Raw genomic sequence first — 17483 nt, forward strand, 5'->3', positions numbered from 1 at the left:
ATTGAAAAGAGAACAGTCAACATTTCAGGCCAAGATCTGCAGCAGGACTGGAGAAAAAAAAGCTGAGGAGTAGAGTTAAAAGGAGCGGGGAGGGGAGGGATGATAGGTGAAACCAGGATAGGGAGGGGTGAAGTAAAGAGCTGGGAGTTTGATTGGTGAAGAAGATACAGGGCTGGAGAATGGGAAGCCTGATAGAACATGGACATGGAAGACAGAAAAGGGGGGGAGGAGCACCAGAGGGAGGTGAGGGGCAGGCAAGGAGATAAGGCGAGAGTGGAAAAAGGGGATGGGGAACGGTGAAGGAGAGGCGTGGGGGGCATTACCAGAAGTTTGAGAAATCGATGTTCATGCCATCAGGTTGGAGGCTTCCCAGACAGTATTATGAGGTGTTGATCCTCCAACCTGAGTGTGGCTTCATTACACCAGTAGAGGAGGCCATGGATAGACATATCGGAATGAGAATGTAAAGTGGAATTAAAATGGGTAACTACTGGGAGATCCCACTTTTTCTGGTGAACGAAGAGTATGTGCTCAGTGAAGTGGTCTCCCAATCTACGTTGGGTCTCACCGATATACAGGAGGCCACACTGGGAGCATCGGACACAGTAGGTGACCCCAACAGACTCACAGGTGAAGTGTCGCCTCACCTGGAAGGATTGTTTGGGGCCCTGAATGGTAGTGAGGGAGGAGGTGTAGGGGCTGGTGAAACACTTGTTCTGCTTGCAAGGTTAAGTTGCAGGGGGAGATCGGGGGGTGGGGGGTGGCGGGGAGGGTTGAATGGACAATGGAATCATGTAGGGAAAAGCAGAAAGTGGAGGTGGGGGGAGGGAAGGATGTACTTGGTGCTGGGATCCAATTGGGGATGGTAGAAGTTCTGGAGAATTACGCGCTGGATGCAGAGGCTGGTGGGATGGTAGGTAAGGACAAAAGGTACCCTAACCCTAAGGGTGGCAGGAGGCCTTGTATCTCTTTCACCAATCAACCTCCCAGCTCTCTACTTCACTCCTCCCCCTCTCGGTTTCACCTATCACCTTATGTTACTCCCTCTCCTCCCCCCCACCTTTAAGCGACTCCTCATCTTTTTCTCTCCAATTGTGCTGAAAGTTCTCAGCCCGAGACGTCGACTGTACTCTTTTCCATAGATGCTGCCTGGCCTGCTGAGTTCCTCCAGCAGCTTGTGTGTGTGTTGTTTGGATTTCCAGCATCTGCAGATTTTCTCTTGTTTTTTTTATCTCAATCTGAGATACTTTGGATAAGATCATTGTTAATCGATGAACTGTTTACTGTTATCTGTCCTTGTGCTTCTTCCTCTTGATGGAAGGCAGTGACTTGTTCAGATCAAAGGGTAAATTCTTTGGATGTTTGCAGATCTGTTTAATTTGAAAACAAAATGAACAAGATTCCATTTCTGATAAAGGCTATACACGAGACTCACATAAATCAGGATCCTACGCCACCCTGTAACAATGACCACCCGCTGAAACCCGGAAAATGATTTCTTCAGAGGCAGTGATTAATATGGTGATATTGCTGATCTTATCAACCCAAGAAACAGTATTAGATGAAAAGGGAACTAAGAGCCTAATGCATACATACAGCTCAGTTTATCATCTCCGAATGTCCTCAATCCCTTTCAAGCTGCAGTGCAGGGACCACAGGGAATATGTCAGCCAAATTAGGCTCAACAAGATCCCAGAAACACCAAATTTGATCATGAAACAATTTTTCTTTACTCTAGTGAAGATGGCCTAAGGGCAAATACAGCGGATTGTGGTTAATTGGGCCTTTGGTTACTTGGGGAGGCAGCTTATTTGGGACAACTCTTAAAGAACAAAAGCTAATCAGTAAAATAGCCAGGATTCTCTTCATTTATTTGGGACACTGTGCTGCCTAAATGGAGCACGAGACTGGTGCTGAACAGTTTCCAACTTGCATCAAACGCGCGCACTTGTGTGGCACTACACCGAGCTTAGAGCAAAACGGTTTTTAAATGGTGTCAGTTGCGTGTGCTTATGTTCAAAAACTAGGGATTTCTGTCACTTATATTTGGTGAGAAGTAAGCAGTGAGACAATTCAAAACTGATTTGCTCAAACGGTTCAGGCTTGGAGATGCTGGAAGTGAAAATGAAATGATTTCACTATTTCAACAAGCTAGGAACCATGACAAAGTTGAAGGTATCGACAATCATCTTGAATGTTACAATGAAAATGAAGACTTGAAGTCTGCAACCATTTACAGCATTCTATGAAGGCAGTTCACTCTCTATGCTCAGTGTCTGCACTGATTTTTTTATTTACAGTCAATCAAAAGAACGCAGCAGCGTACACTGGGTAAATTCTCTTGTCAATAACTATAATATACAGTTTTATAGTACTGTCGTAGTATTGGTAGTGTTCCAATTCATTCTTTGTTACTCAGTTAAATGGTAGCTTGTCTTTGTTATATCTTTTAAACTATTTCTGTGAACATTTGGCTAATTGGGGCATCTGTTAATTGGGCCAAAATGTATTGATTCCAATGTGCCCCAATTAACACAAACGTGTACTTACTTACTGCCCATTATGCTGTTGGCATTTAGGGTTCTTCCATCTCTGTCAGTCCTTGGCCACTCAGATGTAGATGGGTTCTTCATTGCTGTTTCTGTAACAGTTTTGTTTTACCGGTCAGGGTTGCTAGCCCTGAGCTGAACCCCTGAACGTGCACCACTCTTAGTCTGGCCTCTACACTTTGATCTGTTTGGCCTGGGCGTGTCTACCAAAGGCCAGAGCATAAAGCCCTGACTCAGGCAAAATAGGTCTCTGGGTCACTGCGGCACATAAGCCTCCAAATCACGACAAGGTCGTGGTGCTCTTGGCAGAAACATTTGCGCTATCTTGGACTTTAATGTTATAATCGTGTTGGATCTGCCTGTCTCTGATAAAGTTGTTAATTGCTGCAGTGATATTCTGATAGCCATATTTTGCTGGCCTTTGCTGCTATCTTCATTTTCATCACTGTAACTGTTCCATTTATTGCCATCAGCAACCCTTCACCACACCCTCATTTATTTTCCTCTGGATGGGAACAAACTGACAAAGCCAATATTTTTGCCCATCCCTGATTGCCTTTAATGAGGCTGTGATAACCTGCCCTCTTGAACCATCAGAGTACCTTTGGTGAAGGATCCATAGTTTCCCGGGGAAGCAGTTCCCAAATTTGTAGTCAACTCCTAGAACTGTCTCTGTTGTTCTACTATTGCAAGAACAATGTCTGCAGCAGAAGGTTATCAAAATCCTCAAGTCATCCCATTAGATCATAGCTGGCCTCTCCTTAACTCTACTTCCCTCCCTCTGTTACATAACCCTTCTTGTTGTTGTTCCTTTCCGCGCCTTGGGGCGCCGTTTCATTGGCATTCTTGTCTGTTTTTTATGACGTCAATTTGCTAGCTCAACTTAGCATGGAAAGAACCGGCTGGATTCGAACCCAGGACCACTAGCCCCAAAGTCTGCTGTGGATGCCATTACACAGCTCTGCATATCCCTGATTTTCCATTAGCTCTTTGAAAGAGAGGTTGAAAATCAGACTGGCATGATGCTTTAGATAATAAAACTTTCGTTGGGTTTCCTTTAGACTGGATCAGCTCCAAACCTGATGGAAGATCGTTAGTTGAGGCTTTAGGCTCTCGCCAAAGGCAGCCTTTCCATCTGCTTGTCACCGTTGTAGACAAGCAAACTCCATTGTGATGGACTAGTGATAGTGAGTTCTTTGAAACCCATGTCCAAAACAACGAGGTCAGCACAGTGACCGGCCCGGGAACACACCCTTACTCCAGCAACAAATACGCTAACTGCTCACAGATCCATGAATCACACCCCCCACTCCCACTTCCTTGTCAAATCAATGAAGGACCTTGAATCTCTGTAGAGCCTCAAACACATTCAGAAACTATTGAAAGTCAATTAAACAAGTAAATATTTATTTATTAGATATTTAAAAAGTAAGTTCTAAAAATATACAATCTAAAAATATAAACACAAGAGATTCCACAGATGCTGGAAATCCAGGGCAACATGCACAACAGCCTTCATTAGGTCTCGATCTGAAATGCCAACTGTTTATCCTCCTCCATAGATACTGCCTGACCTGCTGAGCTCCTCCAGGTCAGCGATATATTTTTAAAAATTCCTTTTATGGACAAGGTGTATAGAAACAGGAATTACTGAAAAAAAGCAACACACACAAAATGCTGGAGGAACTCAGCAGGTCAGGGAGCACATACAGAAATGAACAAACAATGGACGTTTCAGGCTGAAGCCACCAAACAGAAAATACTGAACAGCTCAGCAGGTCAGGTAGTTCTATGGAGAGAGGAAAAGTTAATGGTTTGGGTACAAGACCCTTCATCAGAACAGGGGAAAAAAAGGAAGCAGGTTAGTTGGAATAATGCATGAGGCCACACACAGGTAGGTCAAAAGAGGGAGCAGGGCAGGGAATTAAAGGGGCAGCAACCAAAAATTCAGAGTCATTCCTGCTGATTAAACATATATGCCCTCCACAGCAATGGTCCTAATCTGCAACCTTCTAGGGTAAATGCCAAATCCTCCACCCTTCGATAACTCTCTCTCTTTCCGTGTGTACAGAACTGGCCATTTCTATCTGTCATCTTTTTCACTCAGCTGTTTTCAGTCAAAGTTGAGCTTATGCACAATTACTGTACATGTTTGCAAGGGTGCAATAAAAAACTGACTTGCAGCAGCATCACATCAACAGAAGAAAAGCATAAATTGCACAGAGCTAGTACAGTGTTCGTGAAGTCTGGCCTGATAGACGTGTCTCACAGCCCCGCTATTAGTAACATGTTACACAGACAAAGTACAGTCCGATTCTAACAGCTGCATGAATTTATTTCATCTCAGTCAATCTAAGATAATATTCCCTTCGCTTTACCCCTTCCTCCCCCCCATCTCTGTCACTAAAAGTTAACTCGTCGTCTCTCTTTCCCGGTTTTGATGAAGGATCTAAGCCCTGAAACATTACCCGTTGTTCTTTTCACAGACGCCGCCTGACGTGCTGAATGCGTCCTGCATTTTCTGTTCTTTATATCAGATTTTTGGCACTTGCACTTTTTTCTATTTTTCACTTTTTACTTGTCCTCACAGCTGGTGGAGCTGCTTGCTTTTGGCTCCAGTGCATCGGATTCAAAACCACTCTCCGAACCAGAATCAGGTTTAAAATCACCGGCATGTATAATGAAATGTGCTGTCTTTGCGCCAGCAGCACTATAATAATACATAATAATAGAGAGGAATGAACTGTGTGGAGTTTGCACCTTCTCCCTGTGTCTGATTCAGTTTCCTCCAACATCCCAAAGACATGCTGGTTGGTCATTTAACTGGCCACTGTAAATAGACCCCAATGTGTTGGTTAAGGTGGGGTGGGGGTAAATTTAATATCAGTCCAGAAGAAAGGTCTCAGCCCAAAACGTTATCTGTTTGTTCATTTCCATTGAAGCTGCCTGACCTGTGGAGTTCCTTCAGCATTTTATGTGTTTTGCTCTAGATTTCCAGCATTTGCAGAATCTCGTGTGTTAATGTTGCTATTTGGTATTTTGGATTATTGCTAAGGTCAGAGATGGTGCTGTTAATTCCATTCTGGGGACTATCGGTCATAGACTCAAAGAGTAAGGAAACGGGTCCTTCAGTCAATCGACTCTATGCCCACTATCAAGTGTCCACCGTTACCAATCCAACCCAAATCCCATCTTATTCTCCCATCATTCCTATTAAATCTTCCTGGATGCTTTTCTTTGCATAATCCGGACAAGTTACAGTGCCCAATTAATCTACCTACCAGTACATTTTCGGGAGGTGGGAGGGGGCACTGATGTACCCAGAGGAAACTCACTCTGTCACGGGGAGAGCATGCAAACTCCACACAGACAGCACCAGAGGCCAGGTCTCTGGCCCTGAGAGGCAGCAGCTCTACCATCTGTGCCACTGTCCTGTTCAATGAGGTTGGCACTGAACATCACATCTCTCTTCCTCTTCACAGCTCGAACCCGCTGGGCAGAAAAACGAGGTCCTTAAATTATCACCAGCAGCCCCTCGGTTGCATTGCCCAACCAAGGTATGATCAGACCAATAGTGCTTTCTGTTTTCAGATAGTAAACGTGTTTCTGAGCTGTCAAATTATTTGTCTCATAGCCAACAGTTTATCATATTTACTGTATAAACTGTAGTATTGAATTGTCCTAACTCACTACTATCTGTTGACTCCCAAAGGAAAGACCCTACCTCTTCACTTATCAGAATAGCAACTATGGAGTGAACTTGCAAGGTGGGGCCAGAGGCTCTGGCTTGGAGGTAAGGAATACAAGAAAATAGCAACAGGAGTAGGTCAGTACTCTCATCAAAACTGTCCCGCCATCAATATGAACTTGGATGATCTCAATTACTCTTCTATGCCAGCTCCCCATAGAACTCCATTTCCTGATCTTTTAATAATGTATATCATTAATGTATAGAATGTCACTGTGCAAAAGTCTTAGGTACACACAGTATACTGTATATAGCTAGGGTGCCCAAGACTTTTGTGCGGTTAAGTATTTGTCAACAAGGAGCGGAAAGAGGGTTCATTAGTCTGGTGGGAGCAAACAATGTTGTGAATGATGAGGGTGGAGTGCCGAGGGAGGGGTGTGGGACAGGTGGCAGAGGAGGAGTACTGGGGTGGGAGGTGACGCAGGTGCAGATACACTCAGCGCTGAGATATCAGGCAAGATCATTTGATTCCAAACAATTGGCTTATTAATCGTTATAGAATGTGTCTCTGATGCTTCCTGCTCCCTCTCCCTTTTCCCAACCATGATTCCCCTCTCCCTGCCTCGTTCCCACTCTCAGTCCACAATATCAAAATCAGGTTTGTCATCACTCACCTCTCATGAAATGATTTTTTTTAACTGTAGCTCTACCATGAATATTTCTAATGATCTAACTTCCACAATCTTCTGGGATAGAAAACCTCTGAGATTCTCTACACTGTTCCAAAAAGTTTTGTATATATTACCATTTTAAATAACGGATGCCTTATCTTGTAACTAGATCTACCCTTTGAGACCCTCACACTGGGGCAAACATCCAACATTAACCCTGTCAAGCCCTTTCCACAGTACACACCTGAAAAGGATCACACTTCATTCTTCCAAATTCCAAAAAACAGAGACCCAACCTGTCCAGCCTCTCAACCCTCCTCTTCCTGGTGTATACCCTTCGTACTACTGCATTATTTTTTGGTAAAGTGACCAAAATACTGTATGCATGACACATTCTGTACACCTGTAAAAAAGCACAAGAGGAAACTTGTCTTCAAAACTTGTACCTTTGTTACCTTCCTCCCTCCCTTCTCAATTCCTGGCCAATTTTACTCATTTCCACCCTAACATATTGAGCAACTTGTTTTTGCAATACACACCACATTTCTAAATTTATCTTGTTTCCCTTTTGCTTTGAAAGACTGCTCTCTGCAGCTTTGCTATTGCCAAGTGTTGAGCTTTCAGACATGAGTTTCCATCAGGGAGTTCTGCCCAGTCGTATCCAGAATTATTGGGGTAGACAATTTCACAAATCTTCTGGATATCCAGCACCATCTGTTCTTGCACCTTCACTATAATTTGCACAATTAAATTGATGCATGTATTTTCAACTAATAAGTTGCATCTGATTTTTAACCAGGATTTTGGCAGTGAAGTGACTTGCACGGAAAGGGCGCCGTCTAACAGAGTTCCAGTCTCAGGTATAGTGAAAGTTTACGGTGGGATACCATAAAGAAAGTAAGAAATTGAATCAGGAGTCTGGTGTTTTCATGACTGATCAATGAGATTGTAGCTGATATTTTATCCTGTGTCACTTCTCTGACTAACCTCACTCCTCTTGATTCTCTTAGTATGTACTGTGAACAATTATCAATAGGACACGGTTGTAATTAACATATTGACTACAAGTTGGAACTCAATATCCTAGCACAGCTGGGACCTGACTAGTACCAGACAACAAAAGATGCTAAGGTACCAAAATTGCCCTCTGATCATCTTCCTCCAAGCATAGGAACTGTTGTGGCAATTATTGGGTTAATCTTATGCCACTCAGTCAGCCACTCCCACATGGGAGGAGCTCACATATTGTACAAACAGAGTATCAATAAAGTTCTAATGATTACCATTCAGGGCCCCAAACAGTCCTTCCAGGTGAGGCAACACTTCACTTGTGAGTCTGTTGGGGTCATCTATTGAATCCGGTGCTCCCGGTGCGGCCTCCTCTACATCGGCGAGACCTGACGCAGATCGCTTCATCAAGCACCTCTGCTCTGTCCGCTGCAACAGACAGGATCTCCCGGTTGCCACCCACTTCAACTCTGCTTCACATTCCCATTCGGATATGTCCATACATGGCCTCCTCTACTGCCATGATGAGGCCAAACTCAGGTTGGAGGAGCAACACCTCATCTACTGTCTGGGTAGTCTCCAACCCCTTGGTATGAACATTGAATTCTACAACTTCCGGAAATTTCCTCCCTCTCCCTTCCCCTATCACACTTTCATTCTGCCTCCTCTTCTAGCTGCCTATCACCTCTCTCATGATTCTGCCTCTTACTACTACCCATAGTGCTTTCCCCTTACATTCCTTCTTCACCTCTCCAGCCTATCCCCTCCCTGCTTCCCCTCCCCCACCCCTTGATCTTTCCTCTGATTGGTTTTTCACCCGCACCTTCCCCCTCTCCCCACCTTCTTTATAGGGCCCCTGCCCCCTCCTTCTTCAGTCCTGATGAAGGGTCTCGGCCTGAAACGTTGACTGCTCCTTTCAACGGATGCTGCCCGTCCAGCTGAGTTCATCCAGCTTGTTTGTACAGATCAATAAAGTTCAGCTGAATAGCCTGCAAGCTGCGTGCTAGTGTTTCCTCTGCCCTCTCCCTTAAGAACAAACATGACAGGAATTAAGTGTAGACACTCACTAGACTGTATAAGGGTTCTGAGAATTGTCCATGAATCAAAGTTAACTTCTACTTAACCTACCAGTACAAATAATACAGAATTTAGTTAATTTTAGATCTTAGTTAGAATTGATCAATTAGTATGGATTTGCACTACAGATTCAAGACATACCAGACCTTGGGAATTCCTGGACCACAGAGTTTCGACCTGTAGTAAATTGTATGTGACTTTGTCACTGCACTCTCTATTGACTATGTGATTCATAGAACAATACAGCACAGTACAGGCCATTTGGCCCACAATTCCTATTATTGGAACCTAGCATTAGATCAGGTAATCTCAAGCCAGTTAGGCAATGTTCTCCACGCCTTTCATTGGTAACATATTCTCCAGTCATACAACACTCCAGGGTCATAGAATCACAGGGTCATTGAAACAGGCCCTTTGGCCTGTCCACTCCATGTGGATCATGAAACACCCAGTTACATTTGTTCTAAACTCATCCCATTTTGTTCTCCTATTCCCATCAACTTGCCCTAAATTCTATTGCTCGTTTGCTCACCGCGGGTAAGTTAGAGTGTTTGATTGACCTACCAAACTGAATTTCTTGAGGATGTGGGAGGGAACTTGGGGGGGAAACCCACAGAGCAAACGTGCAAACTCTACAAGAGAGGAGTCAGGATCAAATATCGATGCCTTGAACTGTGAGCAATTCTACCAGCTTCACCACTGCCTCTGCTCTTATTTTTTATTTCCAGTTAAAAGTAAATGAAAATAAGCACTGTCCCTGCGAACCCCCAATTCTGGTCTTAATGAGATGGTCTCAGTTCAGGGTTTGACCATTTAGAGATAAGCTGAGGAAAAATATCTTTATACAGCTGATGGTAAATCAGAGAACTGTGTGCATTCAATCACTGAGTATATTCAGGGCTCATAACAGTAGATTTTTGGATACTAAGTGAATATTAGGACATGAGGATCAGCTGGCAAAATGAACAAAAAGTAGAATGCTGTTAAATACCGGGGAAGGCTTGAGGATCTTAACGAGTTGCCATTTCTTACGCCTTTACTCAGCCTGTTTTGATCCCAGCAGAATTACTGGTAAACAATTTGTTCAAGAGCAATAGTGGGTCCAATAGCAATAAGCACAGTTGTCACAGTGATGATGGTGCTTGCACCATTGATGCCCTCTCATTGCTACAGGAATATTCTCTTGTTGAGGTGGATGAGGGATACCAACTCAGCTCACCAGGGGGCTTCCTCCAATCCTCTTGTAGGCCATGTTAATGAGAGTCTCTGCAGGTTGTTTGCTATGTCTGAACAATTTGGCATAACGAACAGAAGCAGGAATAAGCATTCTGATCCTTGTACCTGCTCTGTCACTCAGTAAGACAATAACTCATGTTTAACCCCAGTGCCACTTCCCTGCACTCATTCATATCCCTTCATTCCCTTAGTATTTCATTTGGCTCTTCCCTTATCTCCCACTGCCAAAACCGCTCTAATTCTCCTTGACTTCGCAATTGGTTGAGGGATTTTTAATTCTTAATATGTATAAATGGGTCAAAAAAGATGATTTCCTTACCATATACTTCATATAGGAATGAAATGGTGGGAATGTTTGCTTAAAATTTCTTAATGGCACAGAAGACCATTCAGCCCATGGAGTCTAGGGTGGCTCTTAGAGCAATTACATCAATTAGAAACTGGATATAAGGGACACTGAGGTAGATGGAGTTGGTGTAGCAAAATGGTGGTGAGGTAGAAGATCAGTGATCTTGATGGATGGTGGCACATTCACAAAGGACTGCCTATTCAATGCCTTCCTTTGCTATGTCAGAAGCCTGCTCATGATCAGCCTTCTCTCTGGCACCCCTTGACCTGGAGAATCTGGCATCATAACAATAATACTGCCATGACATTCAACACAGCTCTTACATACTGCCTTAAGGGTGTTCTGTTTCCAACATTCAACACAGCAGAGGATCCATGTTGTGTGTTCAATAAATCTAAATAAACATCCAAGCATTAGTCCATGTGATTCAGACAACTTTCATAAGTGTTTTGCTCTAACAATATAAATGCTCCAACACAGGCCGGTTCACCTGGTGACCAGTTCTTGATCTGGTCATAACCGGTTGCTGTTCACCGTGACCGAGCACTCTGTTCTGCAGCTGTGAGCTCATTATCTTCTTCAGTCTAATGAGCCTCCCCTGTGATCTTTCTGAAACCACCCTGGTTTCCTTATCTGTGTGGGTCTAGGGAAGGCAGCCTCCGGCCCTGCCAAACTCGTGAGATTGAGGCGTGCTCGATCCCACCCCAAACCCTGGTTTGTGTGGATGTCGTGTCATTTGCTTCTGGTCCTGTTACAAATTAATGCCACAAAATAACAGGCAGTACACTGCATACAATTATATTTAGGAGTCTTAACTGAAGGGTTAGTAAAGAATAACAAAGAGGAAATTAAACAGTCAAAAGTGCACAAGTCGGAGACCATCTTGAACTTCTGTCACTCACACACTGAACCCTCGGTCAACATGAACGCCAACACCACCTTCCGAACGTCGCTTGCAATCCATCTCGAACAAACGGGTCTCCCACCAGATCGTATTCTGTGACTGGTTCTCTCCAGTGTCTTCTCTCTTTGTCACCTCTTGAACAAAAGCCCCAAGTTCAATCTTATTCTCCTTCACCAAGAAAACCTTCTGCTAATTGAATGACACACATTCCACTTCATCCTTTATCTTCAACAATAACCCAAACAGGTTGAAAGCAGAAGAGCAGCTCTTACAGAGCTGCTAAATGAAATATCTACAGTGTAACAGTAAAGATGTGGACCAGGGCATTACATTTGTCTTCCTGAATGTATCACCCTCCTCACCCTTCACCCCAGAGGATCTGGGTCATTACGTCTATCTTCCATAGGTTTCCACCATCTCTTTGTGGTATCATGGCAGGATATCATCCTGGTTTAAGGATCACACCTCTTCAGCAGTCCTGCCTTTTCTCTCCTTCTCCATCTGCTATCTCAGTAGGAATTTTGGGATTCAACAGACTATTGCTCCAGTTCAGCAGTTCCTGGTGCTGGGCTGCATGAGAAATGGACTCTGACACTGCCAACAGACTAAGCTATTCATCTCTGTGTGATTTTTCTTCTCTCAGAAGCAATGGCTGTCTTTTTACAACGTGGAATGTGGTAATGATGCATTCTGTGTTAATTCTTGTGTCACTATAAACTTTGAAAATTCATATAAAGTCAAGTGTGCTGTTGTCTGTCGTAACTAAATCTGAAATATCACAGTCTGAGCCCTCAGCTTGCGAGTGTCGGCTGATGAGGTTCTTTGAATTAAGGTGGTCTACTTCCAAGGTACTTCCAGATGTCTCAGCAACTTGTCTTTGACTCCAACCATTAAGAAACACATTGTTACCTTTTCCCAAGGTCCATCCATCACAAACCTGATGAACAATAATCCTTCAGTAAATGCCGAAGCCGTGTAAAACACGGAAGTGTGGGCCAAGACTGGATTGGACTTCCTGTTGCTTCTTTGGCTCCAAATAACTGGATAAGGTTTTTGTTGCAATGGATGTGATCTGTTTCCTGTAGCTTCTTCCTCAATGACTTCTATTCATTGAGAACCCTCACCTAGGCTTGATGTATTGATCTGTCCTACAATGCATGGATCTATGACGTAGCTAGTAGCAAAAGAAAACCAAATTTGACATATCTGTGAGGTTATTTCTGTATAGTATCTGTTCGTACAACTATAGGTATCCCTTTCTAATAAATGAATACAAAATTTGTCCAACATTATAATAGATCATGCTACTTACACTTTATCCTGCTTTAAATCTGTGTAAATCTCAAAAGTAAGTCAACGTTCCAACAAACTCACAAATTCGATATAATGTGCACTGACTACTTTTCAGTAGCATGTTCCATTATACTGCCTCCAATGTTGAGACTTCAGTTAGTTCAGTTTTGAGAAGATAATACAGAGCAGGACTTGTGGTGTACTGAAAGGTGTTGTAGGACAGAGAGACCTTGTGTTGCAACTACATGGAGCATTTAATTGAAAGTGGGTACACACATAGCAGGTGGTGGTGTGGAGAATTGTCTCTATCAGTTTCTTCACTCCATTAGGTTGTAGAGACCCTTTGGCAAGGTGTAGCACCTGCTTAGTTCCCTGATCAGGGTCATGTGAAGCCTTGGGAGCGGGTGGTGGATGGTCGTATGAGCAACTGGTGCAGATCACAAGTCCTCGGTATGCGGTCACTGACGCCAGGCAGACAATCTCTGCAGAGTATTGATAATGGCTGGAGTCACCCATCTTGTAAAGACACTGCCCAGTAGAAGGCTGTGGCAAGCCACTTCTATAGAAAAATTTACCAAGAGCAATCATGGTCAAGACCATGATCGACATAGACACAGCATATAATGATGATGAGAGCGGGGAAGAAGGCTTTTTTACATATAATGTTTACTTTTCTCATACAGAAAATTGAGAATAAGAATTAGGATGCCATGTTACACTGTCGAGGATGTCAGTGAGATTGCACTTGGAGTATTGTATGTATTTCTAGTTACCCAACTATAGGAAGGCTGTCATTGAACCAGAGAGAGTTCAGAAAAGATTCATGAGCATGTTACCAGGATTCTGGGGAGTTTGTGTTCTAAGAAGAGACTGGGTAGTTTAGCAACTCTTTCCTAGATCAAATATCATGAAGGTCATAGGTAATCTGTTTAGTCACAGTCTTTTTACCCAGCTTAGGTTTAAGGTAAAAGGGAAAAAAATTAAAGATGATCTGAGGGGCAAGATTTGCACACAGTGTGGAAGGTATTTTGATTGAGCTGCCAGAGGAAGTGCTAGAAGCCAATCCAATTATAATGCTTAGAAGACATTTAGCTACAAACACAGATTGAAAAAGTTAAGAAGGCATTGGTGAGGCCGAATTTGGAGTATTGTGAGCAGTTTTGGTCACCAAATTATAGGAAGGATATTAATGAGGTTGAAAGAGTGCAGAGAAGGTTTACAAGGATGTTGCCGGGACTTGAGAAACTGAGTTACAGAGAAAGGTTGAATAGGTTAGGACTTTATTCCCTGGAGCGTAGAAGAATGAGGGGAGATTTGATAGAGATATAGAAAAATTATGATGGGTATTGATGCACCATCAATAACACTCCGAGTCATGAGGCGAGATATAGACTTTTATTGGCTGGAAGAAAGAACAAGCAGCAATTGACCACCACACTACATCCTGGAGACTGAGGGCTGGTCTCAGGCTCCAATCACCTTTATACCGGGGTCTGTGGGAGGAGCCACGGTCAGTGGGAGGAGCCACAGGAGCAGTTTGTGGGGGGGGGGGGGGGGGGTGTCCTGACTGGTATATGTAGTTCACCACAGGTATAGATAGAGTGAATGCAAGCAGGCTTTTTCCACTGAGGCTAGGGGAGAAAAAAATCAGAGGACATGGGTTAAGGGTGAAGGGGGAAAAGTTTAAAGGGAACATGGGGGGGGCTTTTTCACACAGAGAGTGGTGGGAGTGTGGAATGAGTTGCCAGATGAAGTGGTAAATACGGGCTCACTTTTAACATTTAAGAAAAACTTGGACAGGTACATAGATGAGAGATGTATGGAGGGATATGAGCCAGGTGCAGGTCAGTGGGACTAGGCAGAAAAATGGTTCGGCACAACCAAGAAGGGCCAAAAGGCCTGTTTCTGTGCTGTAATGTTCTATGGTTCTATGATACCATCCAAATAGACAATTGAGCAGACAAGTTGATTGGCATGGATAAGTTGGGGTACAGGGCTTGCTTCTGTGCTGTCTGACTCAATTAATCATGACTCTAATATCTGTTATTACTTTCAGTGATAAAGATTAGCTTTATGTGTCACACGCAATGTTCGTGTCAAAATCAAATTAGTGAGGATCGTGTTGGGCAGCGCACAAGTGTCACCTCACTTCCAGTGCCAATATAGCATGCTCACAACTATCTAACCCGAACCCAACATCCTTGGAATGTGGGAGAAAACCAGAGCACCGAGACGAAACCCACAGGGTCACAAGGAGAACACATGAGCTCCTTACCGATAGTGGCATAAATTGGCGCGCAGTCTTACAGAAGGCACTGTAAAATATTGCATTAACCACTAGGATACAACGCTGCCCATGTACTCCTTGGCATGTTTTGGATAAAGTTGGTGAGTTATGCTTTAAGTTTATTCTGAGCTACTGACAAACCTGCATATAGCCATCTTCTAATTTAGGAAGTCTGTGACCTGAGAATGCCTTGTTCCTTAAAATTATTGGTTTACCAAGAGATGGCATAAGATGATGCGTATCTGTAATGGGCAGGAGCTCAGTTTAATGACTGAAAGAAATTTACTGTAGTTTACAGGAGATGTTGTCATGATACTGGATTAACTCATGTTAGGAACTTTGTTTTTTTCTTTATAATTGTGTTCTTTCTTGTAAAATTGTGTATAATTTATTTCTAATTTACATTATCTTGTGAATGCTGTTATATATGGCAATCTACACCTGTGATGCTGCTGCGAGTGTTTCATTGCACCTGTGCATATGTGTACTTGTGCATATGACAATAAACTCGACTTTAACTTTGACCTCAGATAGCCATGAATCATATTTGGTGACCCTTAACTTGAGAGTTGTGAAGGATTGATGCCTCCTTCCACCTTTCCAATACAATAGGGACAAGTGATGTTCCCCAGAGGGCATGTGCCTCTTCCACAGGCAGGTCAATCCCAGCAGCTGGGATCCGTGTGATCCCAGCAGGTTTTCCAGCAGATTCCCTCCCGTCACAGGAAAGTGAAACATTTTCAGACTCTTAAGAAAATCCAATGATTATTTGCTTATCCATGAAGATCAATGAGGATCCATTACAGAAGGTTGTACAAGACCAAGCTTTGTGGTGTGTTGGTCGGGGGGTGACATGCAACAAGACAACAACATTCAATAATGGTAAAGAGTAAAGAATTATATAAAGACTAAAGTTAGAGGTTAAAGTATAGATGTGGAATGATATATGCGTAAGTTTATAAACACCAGTCTGCATTTACAATGTACTTCACATTGTAAAAAGTGGTTTCAATTGTTTACAGTGCTGTGACAGGAATAATAGGTCAAAGGGGAGGGGGAGGGAGGGCTAATTAGAATGTTTGATCACATTTACTGCTGGGGGAAGAAACTTTTAAGATGGAATGAGGCTTTTGATTTAAAAGCCTTGTAGCCCTTTCCAGAAAGGAACTACTGTGCTGGTCTGAGGAAATAGATTCACTTTACATGACTACTTTGAGTAGGTAGACTGGTTCTCATTCAAAGACTCAGCAGCCAGCCGAGATGAGTATGTCCCCACCATCACAGACTTTATCAGCAAGAGTGCAGAGGACTACATAGCAAAGAGGTCTATCTGGATGTTTCCAAACTGGAAGCCATAGATGAACCATGAGATCTACTCCCTACTGAAGTCCAGGTCTGTGACGTTCAAAATAGATAAACTTGATCTATACTTCCACCATGATTGTTCTCAACAATGGAGCTTAATCAGGTGGAATCCTCAATCCCCTACTATACCTCTTATAAATGCATAATGGTATGCCAGCCTCTGCTCAAATTCCATCTACAAGTTTGCAGATGATAACCACAAAGTGTGCCATATCTCAAATAATGATGAGACAGAGTACAGGAAGGAGGTAGAGAGCTGAATGACATGGTACCAAGACAACAGACTTTCACTCAATATCAGCAATACAAAACAACTGATAACTGGCTTGAAGAAGGAGGGTGGTGCACACTCCGCTTTTGCATCAATGGTGCTAAGCTTGAGAGTATTGACAGCTTTAATTTCCAGGAGTGAACATCACCAATAATCTGTCCTGGTCCAACCATGCAGGCACCATGGCCAAGAACACTCACCAATGCCTTTACTTTCTCAGGAGGGTAAAGAAAGTTGGGATAACCTCTTCACCTCACCAGTTGTTATCAATGCATTATGGAAAGCATCCTAGCTGAATGAATCGCGGCTTGTATGGCAACTGTCCAAGGCCATAAGAAACTGCAGAGGGTTATGAACACAGTTCAACACATCAAGGGAACCAGCCACCCTTCCATAGACGCTGTCTACACTTCTTGCTGCCCGGGTAAATCAGCCAATATATCCAAAGATCTCACCCACACCAGACATTTTCTCTCTTCCCCCTGCCTTTGGGTAGAAGATAAAAAGTCTTAAAGTATGTAGCAGTAAGCTCACGGGCAGCTTCTCTCCTGCTGTTATAAGAATACGGAATGGTTCTTTAGTGTAATAAGATGGTCTCACAGTCTAATTCATTGAGGCCTTGCACTGTTGGTTCCCTGTAACTGTAACACTGTATTCTGCATTCTGTTAATTGTTTTCCCTTGTACCATGGCAGTGCATGTGCTGAACTGAACCATATGGATGCAATACAAAACAAAGTGTCATCATGTAACAATAATAAACCAATTTTATCTTGGGAGAATAAT

The 17483-nt window shown here is 43.2% G+C and overlaps 1 protein-coding gene across 1 annotated transcript in view; it reads left to right on the forward strand.

The window, feature by feature from the left end:
- Window positions 1-17483, forward strand: part of LOC132400344 (phospholipase B1, membrane-associated-like) — a 66834-nt gene that overhangs the window by 22542 nt on the left and 26809 nt on the right. Inside the window, exons 13-15 of the mRNA XM_059981297.1 lie at window positions 6032-6106; window positions 6262-6342; window positions 7708-7768. Of these exons, the coding sequence (XP_059837280.1) occupies window positions 6032-6106; window positions 6262-6342; window positions 7708-7768 (217 nt within the window). The remainder of the gene's footprint in view (window positions 1-6031; window positions 6107-6261; window positions 6343-7707; window positions 7769-17483) is intronic.

Source organism: Hypanus sabinus, chromosome 10, assembly GCF_030144855.1.
Source record: "Hypanus sabinus isolate sHypSab1 chromosome 10, sHypSab1.hap1, whole genome shotgun sequence".
Lineage (NCBI taxonomy): Eukaryota > Metazoa > Chordata > Chondrichthyes > Myliobatiformes > Dasyatidae > Hypanus > Hypanus sabinus.